The sequence below is a fragment of the Papio anubis genome, chromosome 8 (assembly GCF_008728515.1).
Source record: "Papio anubis isolate 15944 chromosome 8, Panubis1.0, whole genome shotgun sequence".
NCBI lineage: Eukaryota > Metazoa > Chordata > Mammalia > Primates > Cercopithecidae > Papio > Papio anubis.
Window position 1 is genome coordinate 66,426,213 of NC_044983.1, and position 16,185 is coordinate 66,442,397.

General features: G+C 37.5%; 1 protein-coding gene across 4 annotated transcripts in view; it reads left to right on the plus strand.

Moving 5' to 3' along the window:
- XKR9 (XK related 9) overlaps positions 1 to 16,185 on the plus strand; it is a 185,426-nt gene that overhangs the window by 152,985 nt on the left and 16,256 nt on the right. For 2 of the 4 annotated variants that reach the window (XM_021942418.2, XM_017962093.2), the window contains one exon: positions 6,868 to 7,405. In XM_021942418.2, the coding sequence (XP_021798110.1) occupies positions 6,868 to 7,025 (158 nt within the window). In that variant the 3' untranslated portion in view covers positions 7,026 to 7,405. Of the gene's footprint in view, positions 1 to 6,867; positions 7,406 to 16,185 lie in introns of those variants that run through there. The other 2 variants (XM_017962095.3, XM_017962094.3) reach the window with 1 other exon arrangement.

Here is a 16,185-nt window from a genome sequence, read left to right on the forward strand (position 1 = left end):
TCTGTGAGTTGATGTTCTACTGCTTTTTAGCATTCCTAGAGATCTGGGTGTGAGGTAAGAATCCCCCTGTGGACTTCAACTGAAATAGAATTTGAGAATTCATGGTTGACTGCTTTGGCCTTTGGCAGTTCTCATTAATATAATTCTTCTATTTATAATACATCATTTCCATAAACAATGTATATATTCAGTTTACAGGTGTTTGAACTTCTTGGCCTAAAAGGAAATTTCAAATTAAAAAGCAGATCTAAAACTAATTTCTGAAGAAATTATTTTTTTCCCTTTCATATTATAGTAGATATAAGGGCAGTGAATTGTCTCCATCCCCTATTTGAAGCAGAAATGCAAACAGTGGTGTTGCTCCTCTTCAAAGTATTATTCAAGTGTACTGGTGGAGGGGAACTTATTCCCTGGCCTTGTTGCTGGTCCTTGGGTATATAAATACTGATAACTGGTGAGCTGGATTAGTAGACTGCTTTCCTAGGCAATATATTGGCATCTGCCTCTGGAGTCTGCAAATGATATAATTCCTGATGGAAGTTTAGATTCAGATTTTTCAGGCCCTGGTAGGCCAACCTGTGTGACATGGATTTATCTTGACTCCCACTGATGCTGCGTCTGTCTCAAGTTTTTTGCCAAGTACGGCAGATAGTTTTGAGTCTATAGCCTTATTGATGAGCTCTCCTTGCTTCCCATTATGAGATAACCTATGTCATGACTGCTGTCTTGGGATCTTCTCATTCTTTTCTTAGGGATATTTGGACAACTTTAGATTTATTCCACCAAATGAGAGATAATGACAATTACGCCTTTTTCTGCTCAACTTTCCTTCTCCGCCCTCTTTACTCTGCGGGGACTATACCATATTAGCACAGGTTTGCCTTGCACAGCAGTTTTGCTCTTGAGTCCCAAAGGGCCAAAACCTCTTTTACTCTCAACATTCCTTTCATCTTATCTAAAAGTTTCTCCTCTCTGGAACTTCAGCTTGGAGAAGGTAGATCAGAAAATGTACCTGTTTCTTTTGCTGCTTTCTCTCTCTCGGTTTTCTTTCTCTTCCCAAAGTTCACTGGCAAACAAAAGAATAAGCTGTCACATTTCTTTCTGTCTTATTTGGACTTCTTCTATGTATACATCTTCTATATAAAAGTCTATGATTAAGATGACCAGAACTGCCTCTTCATTTGTTAAAGAGGAGGATAAAAACATTTAGAAAATTATTTTTTTATTATACTTTAAGTTTTGGGGTACATGTGCAGAATGTGCAGGTTTGTTACATAGGTATACATGTGCCATGGTGGTTTGCTGCACCCATCAACCCGTCATCTATATTATGTATTTCTCCTAATGCTATCCCTCCCCTTGCCTCCTACCCCCTGACAGGCCCTGGTGTGTGATGTTCCCCTCCCTGTGTCCATGTGTTCTTGTTGTTCAACTCCCACTTATGAGTGAGAACATGCGGTATTTGGTTTCTGTTCCTGTGTTAGTTTGCTGAGAATGATGGTTTCCAGCTTCATCCATGTCCCTGCAAAAGACATGATTCTATGGCTGCGTAGTATTCTATGGTGTGTAAACACCACATTTTCTTTATCCAGTCTGTCATTGTTGGGCATGTGGGTTGGTTCCAAGTCTTTGCTATTGTGAATAGTGCTGCAGTAAACATACATGTGTATGTGACTTTATAGTAGAATGATTTATAATCCTTTGGGAATATACCCAGTAATGGAATTGCTGGGTCAAACGGTGTTTCTGGTTCTAGATCCTTGAAGAATCACCAAACTGTCTTCTACAATGGTTGAACTAATTTACACTGCCACTAACAGTGTTAAAGCATTCCTATTTCTCCACATCCTGTTCAGCATCTGCTGTTTCCTGACTTTTTAAATGATCACCATTCTAACTGGCGTGAGATGGTATTTCATTGTGGTTTTGATTTTCATTTCTTTAGTCACTGGTGATGGTGAGCTTTCTATCATGTTTGTTGGCTGCAAAAATGTCTTCTTTTGAGAAATGTCTGTTCATATCTTTGTCTACTTTTTAATGGGTTTTTTTTCTTGTAAATTTAAGTTCCTCATACATTCTGGATATTATCCCTTTGTCAGATGGATAGATTTCAAAAATTTTCTCTCATTCTGTAGGTTACCTGTTTACTATGATGATGTTCACTTTCCTATTCTGTAGGTTGCCAGTTCACTCTGTTTTCTTTTGCTGTGCAGAAGCTCTTTATTTTAATTAAATCCCATTTGTCAATTTTGGCTTTTGTTGCAATTGCTTTTGATGTTTTAGTCATGAAGTCATTGCCTATGCCTATGTCCTGAATGGTATTGCCTAGGTTTTCTTCTAGGATTTTTATGGTTTTAGGTATTACATTTAAGTCTTTACTCTATCTTGAGTTAATTTTTGCATAAGATGTAAGGAAGGGATCTAGTTTCAGTTTTCTGCATATGGCTAGCCAGTTTCCCCAACACCATTTATTACATAGGGAATTCTTTCCCCCATTGCTTGTTTTTGTCAGGTTTGTTAAACATCAGATAGTTGTAGATGTGTGGTGTTATTTCTGAGGCCTCTGTTCTGTTCCATTGGTCTATATGGTTGTTTCAGTACCAGTCTTCTTGTTTTGGTTACTATGAGCTCTCCTTGCTATAGCCTTGTAGTATAGTTTGAGTCAGGTACCGTGATGCCTCCAGATTTGTTCTTTTTGCTTAGGATTGTCTTGGCTATATGGGCTCTTTTTTGGTTCCATATGAGACTTAAAGTAGTTTTCTCTAATTCTGTGAAGAAAGCCAGTGGTAGCTTGATGGGAATAGCATTGAATCTATATATTACTTTGGGCAGTATGGCCATTTTCATGGTATTGATTCTTTCTACCCATGAACATGGAATGTTTTTCCACTTGTTTGTGTCCTCTCTTATTTCCTTGAGCAGTAGTTTGTAGTTCTCCTTGAAGAGGTCCTTTACATCCCTTGTAAGTTGTATTCCTAGGCATTTTATTCTCTTGGTAGTAACTGTGAATGGGAGTTCACTCATGATTTGACTCTGTCTATTATTGTGTATAGGAGTGCTTGTAATTTTTACACATTGATTTTGTATCCTGAGAGTTTGCTGAAGTTGCTTATTAGCTTAAGGAGTTTTGGGACTGAGATGACAGGGTTTTCTAAATATACAATCATATAATCTGCAAACACAGACAATTTGACTTCCTGTCTTCCTATTTGAATACCCTTTATTTCTTTCTCTTGCCTGATTGCCCTGGCCAGAACTTCCAATACTATGTTGATTGGAGTGGCAAGAGAGGGCATCTTTGTCTTGTGCCAATTTTCAAAGGGAATGCTTCCAGCTTTTGCCCATTCAGTATGATATTGCCTGTGGGTTTGTCATAGATAGCTCTTATTATTTTGAGATATGTTCCATCAGTACCTCGTTTAATGAGTGTCTTTAGCATGAAGGGGGGTTGAAGTTTATTGAAGGCCTTTTCTGCGTCTACTGAGATAATCATGTGGTTTTTGTCATTGGTTCTATTTATGTGACAAATTATGCTTATTGATTTGTGTATGTTGAACCAACCTTGCGTCCCAGGGATGAAACTGGGATTGTGGTGGATAAGCTTTTTGATGTGCTGCTGGATTCTGTTTGCTGGTATTTCATTGAGGACTTTTCGCATCAATGTTCGTCGGAGGTATTGTCCTGAGATTTTCTTTTTTTTGTTGTGTCTTTGCCAGGTTTTTGTATCAGGATGATGCTGGCATCATAAAATGAGTTAGGGAGGAGTCCCTCTTTTTCTATTGATTGGAATAGTTTCAAAAGGAATGGTACCAGCTCCTCTTTGTACCTCTGGTAGAATTCGGCTATGAATCCATCTGGACCTGGGCTTTTGTTTTGGTTGGTAGGCTTTTAATTATTGCCTCAATTTCAGAACTTGTTATTGGTTTGTTCAGGGATTTGACTTCTTCCTGGCTTAGTGTTGGGAGATTGTATGTGTCCAGGAATTTATCCATTTCTTCTAGATTTTCTAATTTATTTGCATAGAGGTGTTTATAGTATTCTCTGATGGTAGTTTGTGTTCCTGTGAGATCAGTGGTGATATCCCTTTATCATTTTTATTCTGTCTATTTGATTCTTCTCTCTTTTCCTTTTCTCTTCTTTCTTTTTCTTTCTTTTTTTTTTTTGAGATGGAGTCTCACTCTGTTGCCCAGGCTGGAGTGCAGTGGCATGATCTTGGCTCTGCAAGCTCTGCCTCCCAGGTTCACGCCATTTTCCTGCCTCATCTCCCAAGTAGCTGGGACTACAGGTGCCCGCCACTATGACTGGCTAATTTTTGTTTTTGTAATTTTAGTAGAGATAGGTTTTCATTGTGTTATTAGGATGGTCTCAATCTCCTGACCTGGTTATCTGCCTGCCTCAGCCTCCCAAAGTGCTAGGATTACAGGCATGAGCCACCATACCCGGCCTGATTCTTCTGTCTTTTCTTTTTCATTAGTCAGGCTAGTGGCCTATCTATTTTGTTAATCTTTTCAAAAATCCAGCTCCTGGATTCATTAATTTTTTTGAAGGGATTTTCATGTCTCTATCTCCTCAGTTCTGCTCTGATCTTAGTTATTTCTTGTCTTCTGCTAGCTTTTCAATTTGTTTGCTCTTGCTTCTCTAGTTCTTTGATTGCAATGTTAGGGTGTCAATTTTAGATCTTTCCTGCTTTCTGATGTGAGCATTTAGTGCTATAACTTTGCCTCTAAACAGTGCTTTAGCTGTGTCCCAGAGATTCTGGTACGTTGTGTCTTTGTTATCATTGGTTTCAAAGAACTTATTTATTTTTACCTTAGTTTCGTTATTTACCCAGTAGTCATTTGGGAGCAGGTTGTTCAGTTTCTGTGTAGTTGTGTGGTTTTGAGTGAGTTTCTTAATCCTGAGTTCTAATTTGATTGCACTGTGGTCTGAGAGACTGTTATGATTTCCATTTTTTTACATTTGCTGAGAAGTGTTTTACTTCCAATTATGTGGTCAATTTTAGAATAAGTGCTATGTGGTGCTGGGAAGAATGTATATTCTGTTCATTTGGGGTGGAGAGTTCTGTAGATGTCTATTAGGTCCTCCTGGTCCAGAGCTGAGTTCAAGGCCTGAATATACTTGTTAATTTTCTGTCTCATTGATCTGTCTAATATTGACAGTGGGGTGTAAAGTCTCCCACTATTGTTGTGTGGGAGTCTAAGTCTATTTTTGTCTAGTATGTCTCTAAAAACTTGCTTTATGAATCTGGGTACTTCTGTATTGAGTGCATATATAATTAGGATAGTTAGCTCTTCTTGTTGCATTCATCCCTTTAACATTATGTAATGCACTTCTTTGTCTTTTTTGATCTTTGTTGGTTTAAAGTCTGTTTTATCAGAGACACGATTGCAACCCCTGCTTCTTTTTTTTTTTTTTTTTGCTTTCTATTTGCTTGGTAAATATTCCTCCATCCCTTTATTTCGAGCCTATGTGTGTCTTTGCACATGAGATGAGTCTCCTGAATACAGCACACCAATGGGTCTTGACTCTTTATCCAGTTTGTCAGTCTGTGTCTTTTAATTGGGGCATTTAGCCCATTTACGTTTAAGGTTAATACTGTTATGTGTGAATTTGATTCTGTCATCATGATGCTAGCTGGTTATTTTGCACATTAGTTGATGCAGTTTCTTCATAGTGTCATTGGTCTATATATTTTGGTATGTTTCTGTAGTGGCTGGTACCTATTTTTTCTTTCCATATTTAGTGCTTCCTTCAGGAGCTCTTGTAAGGCAGGCCTGGTAGTGACAGAATCCCTCAGCATTTACTTGACCATAAGGGATTTTATTTTTTCTTCACTTTTGAAGCTTATTTTGACTGGAAATGAAATTCTGGGTTGAAAATTCTTCTTCTTTTTCTTTCTTTTTTTTTTTTAAGAATGTTGAATATTGACCCCCGCTGTCTTCTGGCTTGTAGGGTTTCTGCAGAGAAATCTGCTGTTAGTCTGATGGGCTTCCCTTTGTAGGTAATCTGACCTTTCTCTCTGACTGCCCTTAACATTTTTTTCTTTATTTCAACCTTGGTGAATCTGAAAATTATGTGTCTTGTGGTTGCTCTTCTCGAGGAGTATCTTAATGGTTCTCTGTATTTCCTGAATTTGAATGTTGGCCTGCCTTGCTAGATCCAGGAAGTTCTCCTGGATAATATCCTGAAGTGTGTTTTCCAATTTGGTTCCATTCTCCCCATCAGTTTCAGGTACACCAATCAATTGTATGTTTGTTTTGTTCATAGTCGCATGTTTCTTGGAGGCTTCATTCATTCCTTTTCATTCTTTTTTCTGTAATCTTGTCTTCATCCTTTATTTCATTAATTTGATTTTCAATCTCTGATATCCTTTCTTCTCCTTGATTGATTTGACTCTTGATACTTGCATATGCTTCACAAAGTTCTCATGCTGTGTTTTTCAGCTTCATCAGGTCATTTATGTTCTCCTCTAAATTTATTATTCTAGTTAGCATTTCCTGTAACCTTTTATCAAGGTTCTTAGCTTCCTTGCATTGGGTTAGAACATGCTCCTTTAGCTCAGAGGAGTTTGGTATTAACCACCTTCTGAAGCGTACTTCTGTCAATTCGTCAAACTCATTCTCCATCCAATTTTGTTCCCTTGACGGCGAGGAATCGTGATCCTTTGGAGGAGAAGAGGCATTCTGGCTTTTGGAATTTTCAGACTTTTTGCCCTGTTTTTTCCTCATCATCATGGATTTATCTACCTTTGCTCTTTAATGCAGAGGACTTTTGGATTTTTTTTGTGTGTGACCTTTTTGTTGATATTGATGTTATTGCTTTCTGTTTGCTAGTTTTCCTTCTAATGATCAGTCGCCTCTTCTACAGATCCACTGGAGTTTGCTGGCAGTCCACTCCAGACCCTGTTTTCCTGGACATCACCAGTGGAGGCTGCAGAACAGCAAAGATTACTGCCTGCTCCTTCCTCTGGAATCTTCATCCCAGAGGAGCACCTACCAGATGCCAGTCGGAGCTCTCCTGTATGAGGTATCTTTCGACCCCTGCTTGGAGGTCTCTTTCAGTCAGGAGGCATGGGGATCAGGGACCCACTTGAGGAGGCAGTCTGTCTGTAGTAGAGCTTGAGCGCTGTGCTGGAAGATATGCTGCTGTCTTCAGAGCCAGCAGGCAGGAACATTTAAGTCTGTTGAATCTGCACCCACAGCTGCATCTTCCCCCAGGTGCTCTGTCCCAGGGAGATGGGACTTTTATCTATAAGCCCCACACTGGGACTACTGTCTTCCTTTCAGAGAGGCCCTGTGCAGAGAGAAGGAATCTAGAGAGGCAGTCTGGCTACAGGAGCTCTGCTGCACTGAGGTGGGCTCCACCCAGTCTGACCTTCCTGGTGGCTTTGTTTACACTGTGAGGGGAAAACTGCCTACTCAAGCCTCAGTAATGGTGGACATCCCTTCCCCCACCAAGCTGGAGTGTCCCAGGTGGACTTCAGACTGCTGTGCTGGCAGTGAGAATTTCTAGCCTGTGATCTTAGCTTGTTGGGCTCCGTGTGGGTGGGACCTGTTTAGCAACACCACTTGGCTCCCTGGCCTCAGCCCCCTTTCAGGGTAGTGAATACTTCTGTCTTGCTGGGGTTCCAGGCACCACTGGGGTACAGAAGTAAAACTCTTGCAGCTAGCTCAGTTTCTGCTCAAACGACAACCCAGTTTTGTGCTTGAAACCCAGGGCCCTGGTGATGTAGGCACCTGAGGGAATCTTCTGTTCTGTGGGTTGCAAAAACCATGGGAAAAGCATAGTATCTGGGCTGGATAGCACTGTCCCTCATGCCATAGTCCGTCAAAGCTTCCCTTGGCTAGGGGATGGAGTTCCCTGACCCCTTGTGCTTCTCTGGTGAGGCAGTGTCCCACCCTGCTTCAGCTTGCCCTCTGTGGGCTACACCCACTGCTTAACCAGTCCCAATGAGATGAACCTGGTACCTCAGTTGGAAATGCAGAAATCACCTGCCTTCTGCATTGGTCTTGCTGCGAGCTGCAGACTGGAGCTGTTCCTGTTTGGCCATCTAGAAAGTTATTTTTACAAAGCCTGACTTTCAAGACTATTTTTTATCCTTTTTGACTTGAAATTTTTATTTAGTAGTCCAAATGAATACTAATTTTTTTTCTCTTTATATTAATGGGACAACAACACTGATCTCTTCACCTCACTTTCCAAGGAAGATAGATACCTTAGTATGTCTGTAAGGAATGTAAAAGAGAAAAACCTGTTAATATACTTCAAAAAATATTATGCTTTTTTCTCCAGGGATCAAGTGACTGTTTTAGTCATTCTGGCTTGCATATGACATTAATTGACGATTGGGTTGGTCTAGGTCAAAAGAAAATGTGGTCTATGTTCTTTGGTAGGGTGGTAATAGCTGAAATGTTCCTTAATGCTGTCCACTAATGATGTCTTGTAGCTCCACCTCTTGAGAACCCAGTCTCACTTGTCAAGCTGTTTCTTGAGGTTTGGGTGAAGCGGATGATCCAATCCTGTTGTAGCATGAATCTTTTAGAGTATGGCAATAAGAGAATTGTAGATATTGACAAAATTTCTGTAAGGATTACTTTTGGAAAATTAATTAAAATTGGTTTATTAAAAATCCCAAGAAAATTTTCTACATGAGATTTAGATAAACAAAATAAAAAATAGAAAAGAAAAATGTTTTTCCTGCCATGTGTAGTGCACTTTTGAATACTTTTATAGTTAAATTTTATTTGAGATGGTCCATCCAAGTACCAGACTTGCATTATACGTGATAAATTAATACCATGTACACCTTGAGAATGTATTATCTTTGCATAATTAAAATGCATTTTCTTTCCTAGAATATGCTTAAGCAACTTGAGATCAGGATTGTATCTTATTCACTTCTGTGTCAGGAGTCTAGCATGATTAACTGGAACATTGTAAATGTTTAACACATGTTTGCCGTCTGTCTGGATATTTACTGATCTCTGAACAGAAACTTTGTGAAAGAGAACACAAAGGAAATGATGCATCTCTCTTTTTAGTGTTGTATGGTTGGGACAATATTCCATGACAAAGGAACCTAAAGATTTGAATTTACATTTGTGTTGACCCTACAGTGATTTTGAATGGCCCAATTTAGTAATTGACAGGAGCAGTTGGGGGAGAAGTAGATTTCTTGGCAATTCAATCTAGTTTAAAACACCATGAAATGCCTTGGTTATTATATCCTTCGCTAGCTAACAAGCCAGGAATCTTACAACATTTGTGACACTGACAGGAGTTTAGAAATGAATACTGTGTAAGGTTTCATTTTGATGGATTGTAGTTCTCTTTATTGTGTTGTCTTGTGCTCCTACAATCATCGTGAAATACCATGGCAACTTTTAAAAATTATTATATTTATGTAGACATGTTAAAAAAATTAAAAGATCTTTTGAAAAGATGAACAGAAAAATTAGTTTGTTGATTTCTAATTCATGTGTTGCAAGTCTTTGCTTTTTAGGACTTGCCAAATGTTTGTCTTCCCAGTTTTCTAGTTAGGTGTACAATAAAGGGGAGTGTTTGGTATAAAAGTTTAAAGGATTTTAATGGCAAGGATAAAGCATTGTTGGTTTCAGTTGAAAAGTGTTTTGAACGTTATTTTTAAAATGCTATGTCCATTGGCTTGTTGGGAAATCAATAGGTCATGAAAATATTAAATTAAAAGTTTATTTATACATGTAATGTAGATGTATATTTGTGATAAACATATTATATAATCGTACTGTAGTACAAGTCTTGTCACTTTGTAAAAGACTCCAATATTATGATTACTGAGTGTTCAGGAAAGCCAGTGCATTCTTTCAGTGATTATAAAAAGATCTGGCAGATATGGTGAGGTAAGCAGTTTACAAGTATTTTTGAGGGATTTTTAGTTCAGGTTGCCCAACCAAAACAGGATTATTATTTGGCATGTTTAGGAATATGGATATGCAAGGAAGCAGGCCTATGGCTTAATTAAGTCAGAGAATATGCGTTAACAAATTGGTTCTGTTAGTGATGGATTATGCCTGCAAGAAGTTAACTTGAATACAATCTGCTGGCCATGGTCATAGAGCATAGAGCAACACAACTTTTTTACTTCCCTTCAGGCTGTCTTTTCTCTTGGCTCAGTTTTTAACAAGCTCCACATGCAAAACTGGATGATCTTGGTTGTTGTAAAGTGGCCTCAACGTGTACATTTTGGGAAAGGGGAGAAACACTTGGATTAATTTTTTTGTGTTAATCTTTTATGATGTGTGTGGATCAGACTTTGGGAAGGAAACTGATAGCTTCCTGGTGAAATGTTGGCATATCATTTCTAACTTCCATTTGTCAGTTAAAAGGGGGAAGTGTTCAGGGTCAAAAACACTGATTTATTTGCTTCCTATGAAGGCAATGAATCAACAAAATGAGTGTGTCATTGTAATATTTGGAATCAAGTCCAGGGTGAATTAGGGCCATTTAACTTGTTCTTAAGCCAGCTGGTTGCAATGGACTCTTCATTTCTTTGTAATCTTTGTTAGGTTTAGTAAGAAGGCATGGATTGGCTATTAGAATAAGGTCATCTTCATGTAGATTAAAACTATGGAGATTTAAAATCTAGAGCAGTGTTTACTAGAAACAGTTTCACAGCAATCTGTTGGTATCATTTTATAATAGTTTTCAATTTTTCTTTGTACAAGTCACCTTTAACAGAACATCCATTTCTTCCTTGAGGTCATACCTCTAATTTCATGCATGATGGATGTTCTCAACTGATAATTTACCAGATTTCACTTTTTTTTTTTTTTTACTGTTAGTACCAATAAGACCTTACATTTCTGATTTCTGAGAGAAACGGCATATGAACTATGTAATCAATGCATTTATTACTGAAGGGGCTAAAATATGCTTCAGTACAAAGAATGCCCAAATCTCATGATGTAACACAATAAATACTTAATTCTCATCCATGCTACATGTCCAGAAATTATTGGCAGTATCTGTCATATACACTTAAGGATACAGGTTGATAGAGATTCTACTTCAACTGATACTTTCATGATTGCATAGAAAAGGGAAAACGGTAAATTATGTACTATCGCTTAAAGCTTCCACCCTGAAGTGATGTAATTCATTCAAATTTAATTTAATTTTTAAAAAATTTAATATTTTTCAGAGATGGGGGTCTTGTTATGTTGCTTAGGCTGGCCTTGGACTCCTGGGCTCAAGCAATCCTCCCATCCACTCACCTCAGCCTCTAGAGACACTGGAATTACAGGGACTAGCCACTGCACCTCACTTCATTTGTGTTTTATTGGCGAAACCAAGTCAATATTTGCCTACCCTACAGTCTTAAAGATTTTCTCCTTTGTTTTCTTCTGGAAGCTCTATAAATTCAACATTTAGATCTATAGGCCACTTGGCGTGTTTTTTTTTTGTGTGTGTGTGTAGTATGAGATAAGTGTTTAGTTTCACTTTTTCCCATATGGATTTCCAGTTGTTCCAGCACAGTTTGTTGAAAAGACTGTCCTCTCCCCATTGAATTATTGGTATCTTTGTAAAAAATAAATTGACCCTATATGCAATGGTCCATTACTGGGCTGTCTATTCTATTTGTCTATCCTTAGGCTAATGCACACTGTTCTGAAAAATGTAACTATAAATATTCAAATAAATATTACAAGCCCTGCAACTTTGTTCTTTTTCAAAATTGTTTTTACTGTTATATGTCTCTTTTATTTCCATATAAATATTATAATCAAGTTTTTACCTTTTAGAAAAAGTCTGATAGAATTTTGGTTAGGACTGTATTGAATCTTTTGATCAATTTTATTGAGTTTCCCAATATCTTTTTATCTGCACAGGTCTTTAATTGTTCTCAGCCATGTTTTATAATTTTCAGTGTACATATTTTATTACATTTATCCCTAAATATCTTGTTTTTATGTTATTGTAAATGGTATTATTTTCTAAATCTCATTTCTAATTGTTTATGCTAGGATATATCAACATAACTGAGTCTTGCATATTGATTTTGTATCCTGCAAATTTGCTAAGTTTAGTTCTTAATTCTAGTCCCTTTTTGGGTCAATTTTTTAGTATTTTTTATGTACAATCATGTCTTGCAAATTAAGACAATTTTAGCTCTTTTTTCCCAAGTAGTATGACTTTTATTTTTTTTTTTTGCATGATTTCTTGAGTACAACCTCAAACACAATGTGAAACAGAAGTTACAGCAGACATCTTTGCCTTGTCTTCACTACTAGTGAAATAGTGTAACATCATACAATTAAGCATGATGTTAGCTGTAGATTTTTAGTAGATGCTCTTTCTCAGGTTTTCTCCTAGTCTCAGTTTCCTGAGATTTTAAAATTATGAATGAGTGTTGAATTTTGTCAAATGCTTTCTCTGCATTTATTGAGATGCTCTGATATCTTTTTAATTTGGTTAGTATGGTGGAATATATTATTTTCAAATATTATACCAACCTTGTATTCTTGAGAAAACCACACTTGGACATGATGTATTATACCTTTTATATATTAATGGATTTAATTGGCTTGCACTTTTATTAAAGATTTTTGCTTCTGTGTACATGGGGAATATTGATCATTTTTGTTTTTTGAGACAAGGTCTAAGTCTAGCTCTGTTGCCCAGACTAAAGTACAGTGGTGCAATCATAGCTCACTACAGCCTCGACTTTTTGGGCTCAGGTGATCCTCTCACCTCAGTCTCCTGAGTAGCTGGGACCACAAGTGTGCGCCACTGTGTTTGGTTAAGTTTTACATTTTTTGTAGAGATGGGGTCTTATCATCTTGCCCTGGCTGGTTTCAAACTCCTGTACTCTAGCAATCCTCCCATCTCAGCTTCCCAAATTACTGGGATTACAGGCATGAGCCACCGCCCTAGCCTGGTCTTTTCTTGTAATGTTTTTGCCTCATATTGGTATTGGGAAAGCCCTGTTTCACAAAATCAGTTGAGAAATGGTTTCTCTTCCTCTATTTTCTAAAAGAGTTCTTTTTAAAACTTTTTGAAAGTGAAGTCATCTGGGTTTTGAATTTTATTTATAGGAAGGGCTTCATTCTAATACAGTTTCTTTAATTGACAAGGGAGTTATTCAGATTTTCTGCTCTTCTAGAATCCATTTTGGTAACTCATTCTTTCAAGGAATTTGTTTCAACTAAGTAATCAACATTTTTTCACTTAAAAATGTAAATAATAGTACCTTTTTTAAAGTGTCTATAGGATCTTAGTGATATTTCTTCTTTTTTTTTGGTATAAGCCATTTTCTCTTCTGAAAGAATTAAAGCTAATATTTCTTGAGCAGTCTGGTTGGATTCTCATTTCTGATACAGATGCTGTCAGGGTCTTAGATGTGATAAACTCCCTGGGGTTTCTATAAGACTCTGAATGCTGTCTGGAGTTAAATGCCTCTTCTCCTCTGAGGTCCTGCAGCTCACTCCAGATCAGTGAGTGGCAGACACCTGGCTGCAGGGAAAAGCCAGGTTCTCCTTGTAGGCTGGAGTAATGGAGATAGGACAACCTCTGCCCCACCTGTTCTCTCTCTTCGTGGCTGTCCCTCCTTAGTCCTCAGATCTCAGCATAAATGTCACCTCGTCAGAAGGGCCGTCTCCTGCCACCTTAAATTAAGAAGTCCTTATAATTTTACAGATTCCTTTGATTACTGGGAGCTGCCTGAGGGCAGGAATTTGGCCTGCCATTACATTCTTAACACAGTACCTGGCATTTAGCAAGTTTTCTTTCTCTCTCCATATATATATATTTATATATAAATATATACATAATATATATTTTTATATTATATATTAAATACATATTTATATAATATATAATATATAAATATTTTAATATATAAAAAAATATATATTTATATTATATTATTCTTTAAGTTCTGAGGTACATGGGCAGAATGTGTGGGTTTGTTACTTAGGTATACCTGTGCCATGTTGGTTTGCTGCACCCATCAACTCGTCGTTTATATTAGGCATTTCTCCTAATGCTATCCCTCCCCCAGTCCCCCATCCCCTGACAGGCCCCATTGTGTGATGTTCCCCTTCCCGTGTCCATGTGTTCTCATTGTTCAACTCCCATTTATGAGTGAGGATGTGTGGTGTTTGGTTTTTGTCCTTGTGATAATTTGCTGAGAACGATGGTTTCCAGCTTCATCAGTGTCCCTAAAAAGGACATGAACTCATAATTTTTTATGGCTGCATAGAATTCCATGGTGTGTATGTGTTACATTTTCTTTATCCACTCTATTACTGATGGACATTTGGGTTGGTTCCAAGACTTTGCTATTGTGAATAGTGCTGCAATAAACATACATGTGCATGTGTCTTTATAGTAGCATGATTTATAATCCTTTGGGTATATACCCAGTGATGGGATTGCTGTGTCAAATGGTATTTCTAGTTCTAGATCCTTGAGGAATCGCCACACTGTTTTACACAATGGTTGAACTAATTTACACTCCCACCAACAGTGTTAAAGCATTCCTATTTCTCCACCTCCTCTCCAGCATCTGTCATTTTCTGACTTTTTAATGATCGCTATTCCAACTGGCATGAGATGGTATCTCATTGTGGTTTTGATTTGCATTTCTCTAATGACCAGTGATGATGAGCATTTTTTTCATATGTCTCTTGGCTGCATAAATGTCATCTTTTGATAAGTGTCTGTTCATATACTTTGCCCACTTTTTGATGAGGTTTTTTTTCTTGTAAATTTGTTTAAGTTCTTTGTAAATTCTGGATTTAGCCCTTTGTCAGATGGATAGATTGCAAAAGTGTTCTTCCATTCTGTAGGTTGCCTTTTCACTCTGATGATAGTTTATTTTGCTGTACAGAAGCTCTTTAGTTAAATTAGATTCCATTTGTCTATTTTGGCTTTTGGTACAGTTGCTTTTGGTGTTTTCGTCATGAAGTCCTTGCCCATGCCTATGTCCTGAATGGTATTGCCTAGGTTTCCTTCTAAGGTTTTTATGGTTTTAGGTCTTACATTTAAGTCTTTTATCCATCTTGAGTTAATTTTTGTATAAGGAGTAAGGAAGGGATCCAGTTTTAGCTTTCTACATATGGCTACCCAGTTTTCCACTTATTAAATAGGGAATCCTTTCTCTATTGCTTATTTTTGTCAAGTTTGTCAAAGATCAGATGGTTGTAGATGTGTGGTGTTATTTCTGAGGCCTCTGTTCTGTTCCATTGGTCTATATATCTGTTTTGGTACCAGTACCATGCTGTTTTGTTTACTATAGCCTTGTAGTGTAGTTTGAAGTCAGATGCCTCCAGCTTTGTTCTTTTTGCTTAGGATTGTCTTGGCTATGCAGGCTCTTTTTTGGTTCCATATGAACTTTAAAATAGTTTTTTGTTTTTTCCAATTCTGTGAAGAAAGTCAGCAGTAGCTTGATGACAATAGCATTGAATCTATAAATTACTTTGGGTAGTATGATCATTTTCACAATATTGAGTCTTCCTATCCATGAGCATGGAATGTTCTTCCATTTGTGTCTTCTTTCATTTTGTTGAGCAGTGGTTTGTAGTTCTCCTTGAAGAGGTCCTTCACATCCCTTGTAAGTTGGATTCCTAGGTATTTTATTCTCCTTGTAGCAATTGTGAATGGGCGTTCACTCATGATTTGGCTCTGTCTTTGTCTGTTATTGGTGTATACCAATGCTTGTGATTTTTGCACATTGATTTTGTATCCTGAGATTTTATGAAGATGCTTATCAGCCTAAGGAGATTTTGGGCTGAGACGATGGGGTTTTCTAAATATACAATCATGTCATCTGCAAACAGAGACAATTTGACTTCCTCTTTTCCTAATTGAATACCCTTTATTTCTTTCTCTTACTTGATTGCCCTGGCCAGAACTTCCAATACTATGTTGAATAGGAGTGGTGAGAGAGGGTGTCCTTGTCTTGCACTGGTTTTCAAAGGGAATGCTTCCCATTTTTGCCCATTAAGTATGATATTGGCTGTGGGTTTGTCATAAATAGCTCTTATTATTTTGCGATATGTTCCATCAATACCTAGTTTACTGAGAGTTTTTAGCATGAAGGACTGTTGAATTTTGTCGAAGGCCTTTTCTTATCTATTTCTCAATAGATAATCACATGTTTTCTTGTCGTTGGTTCTGTTTATGTGATGGATTACGTTTATTGCT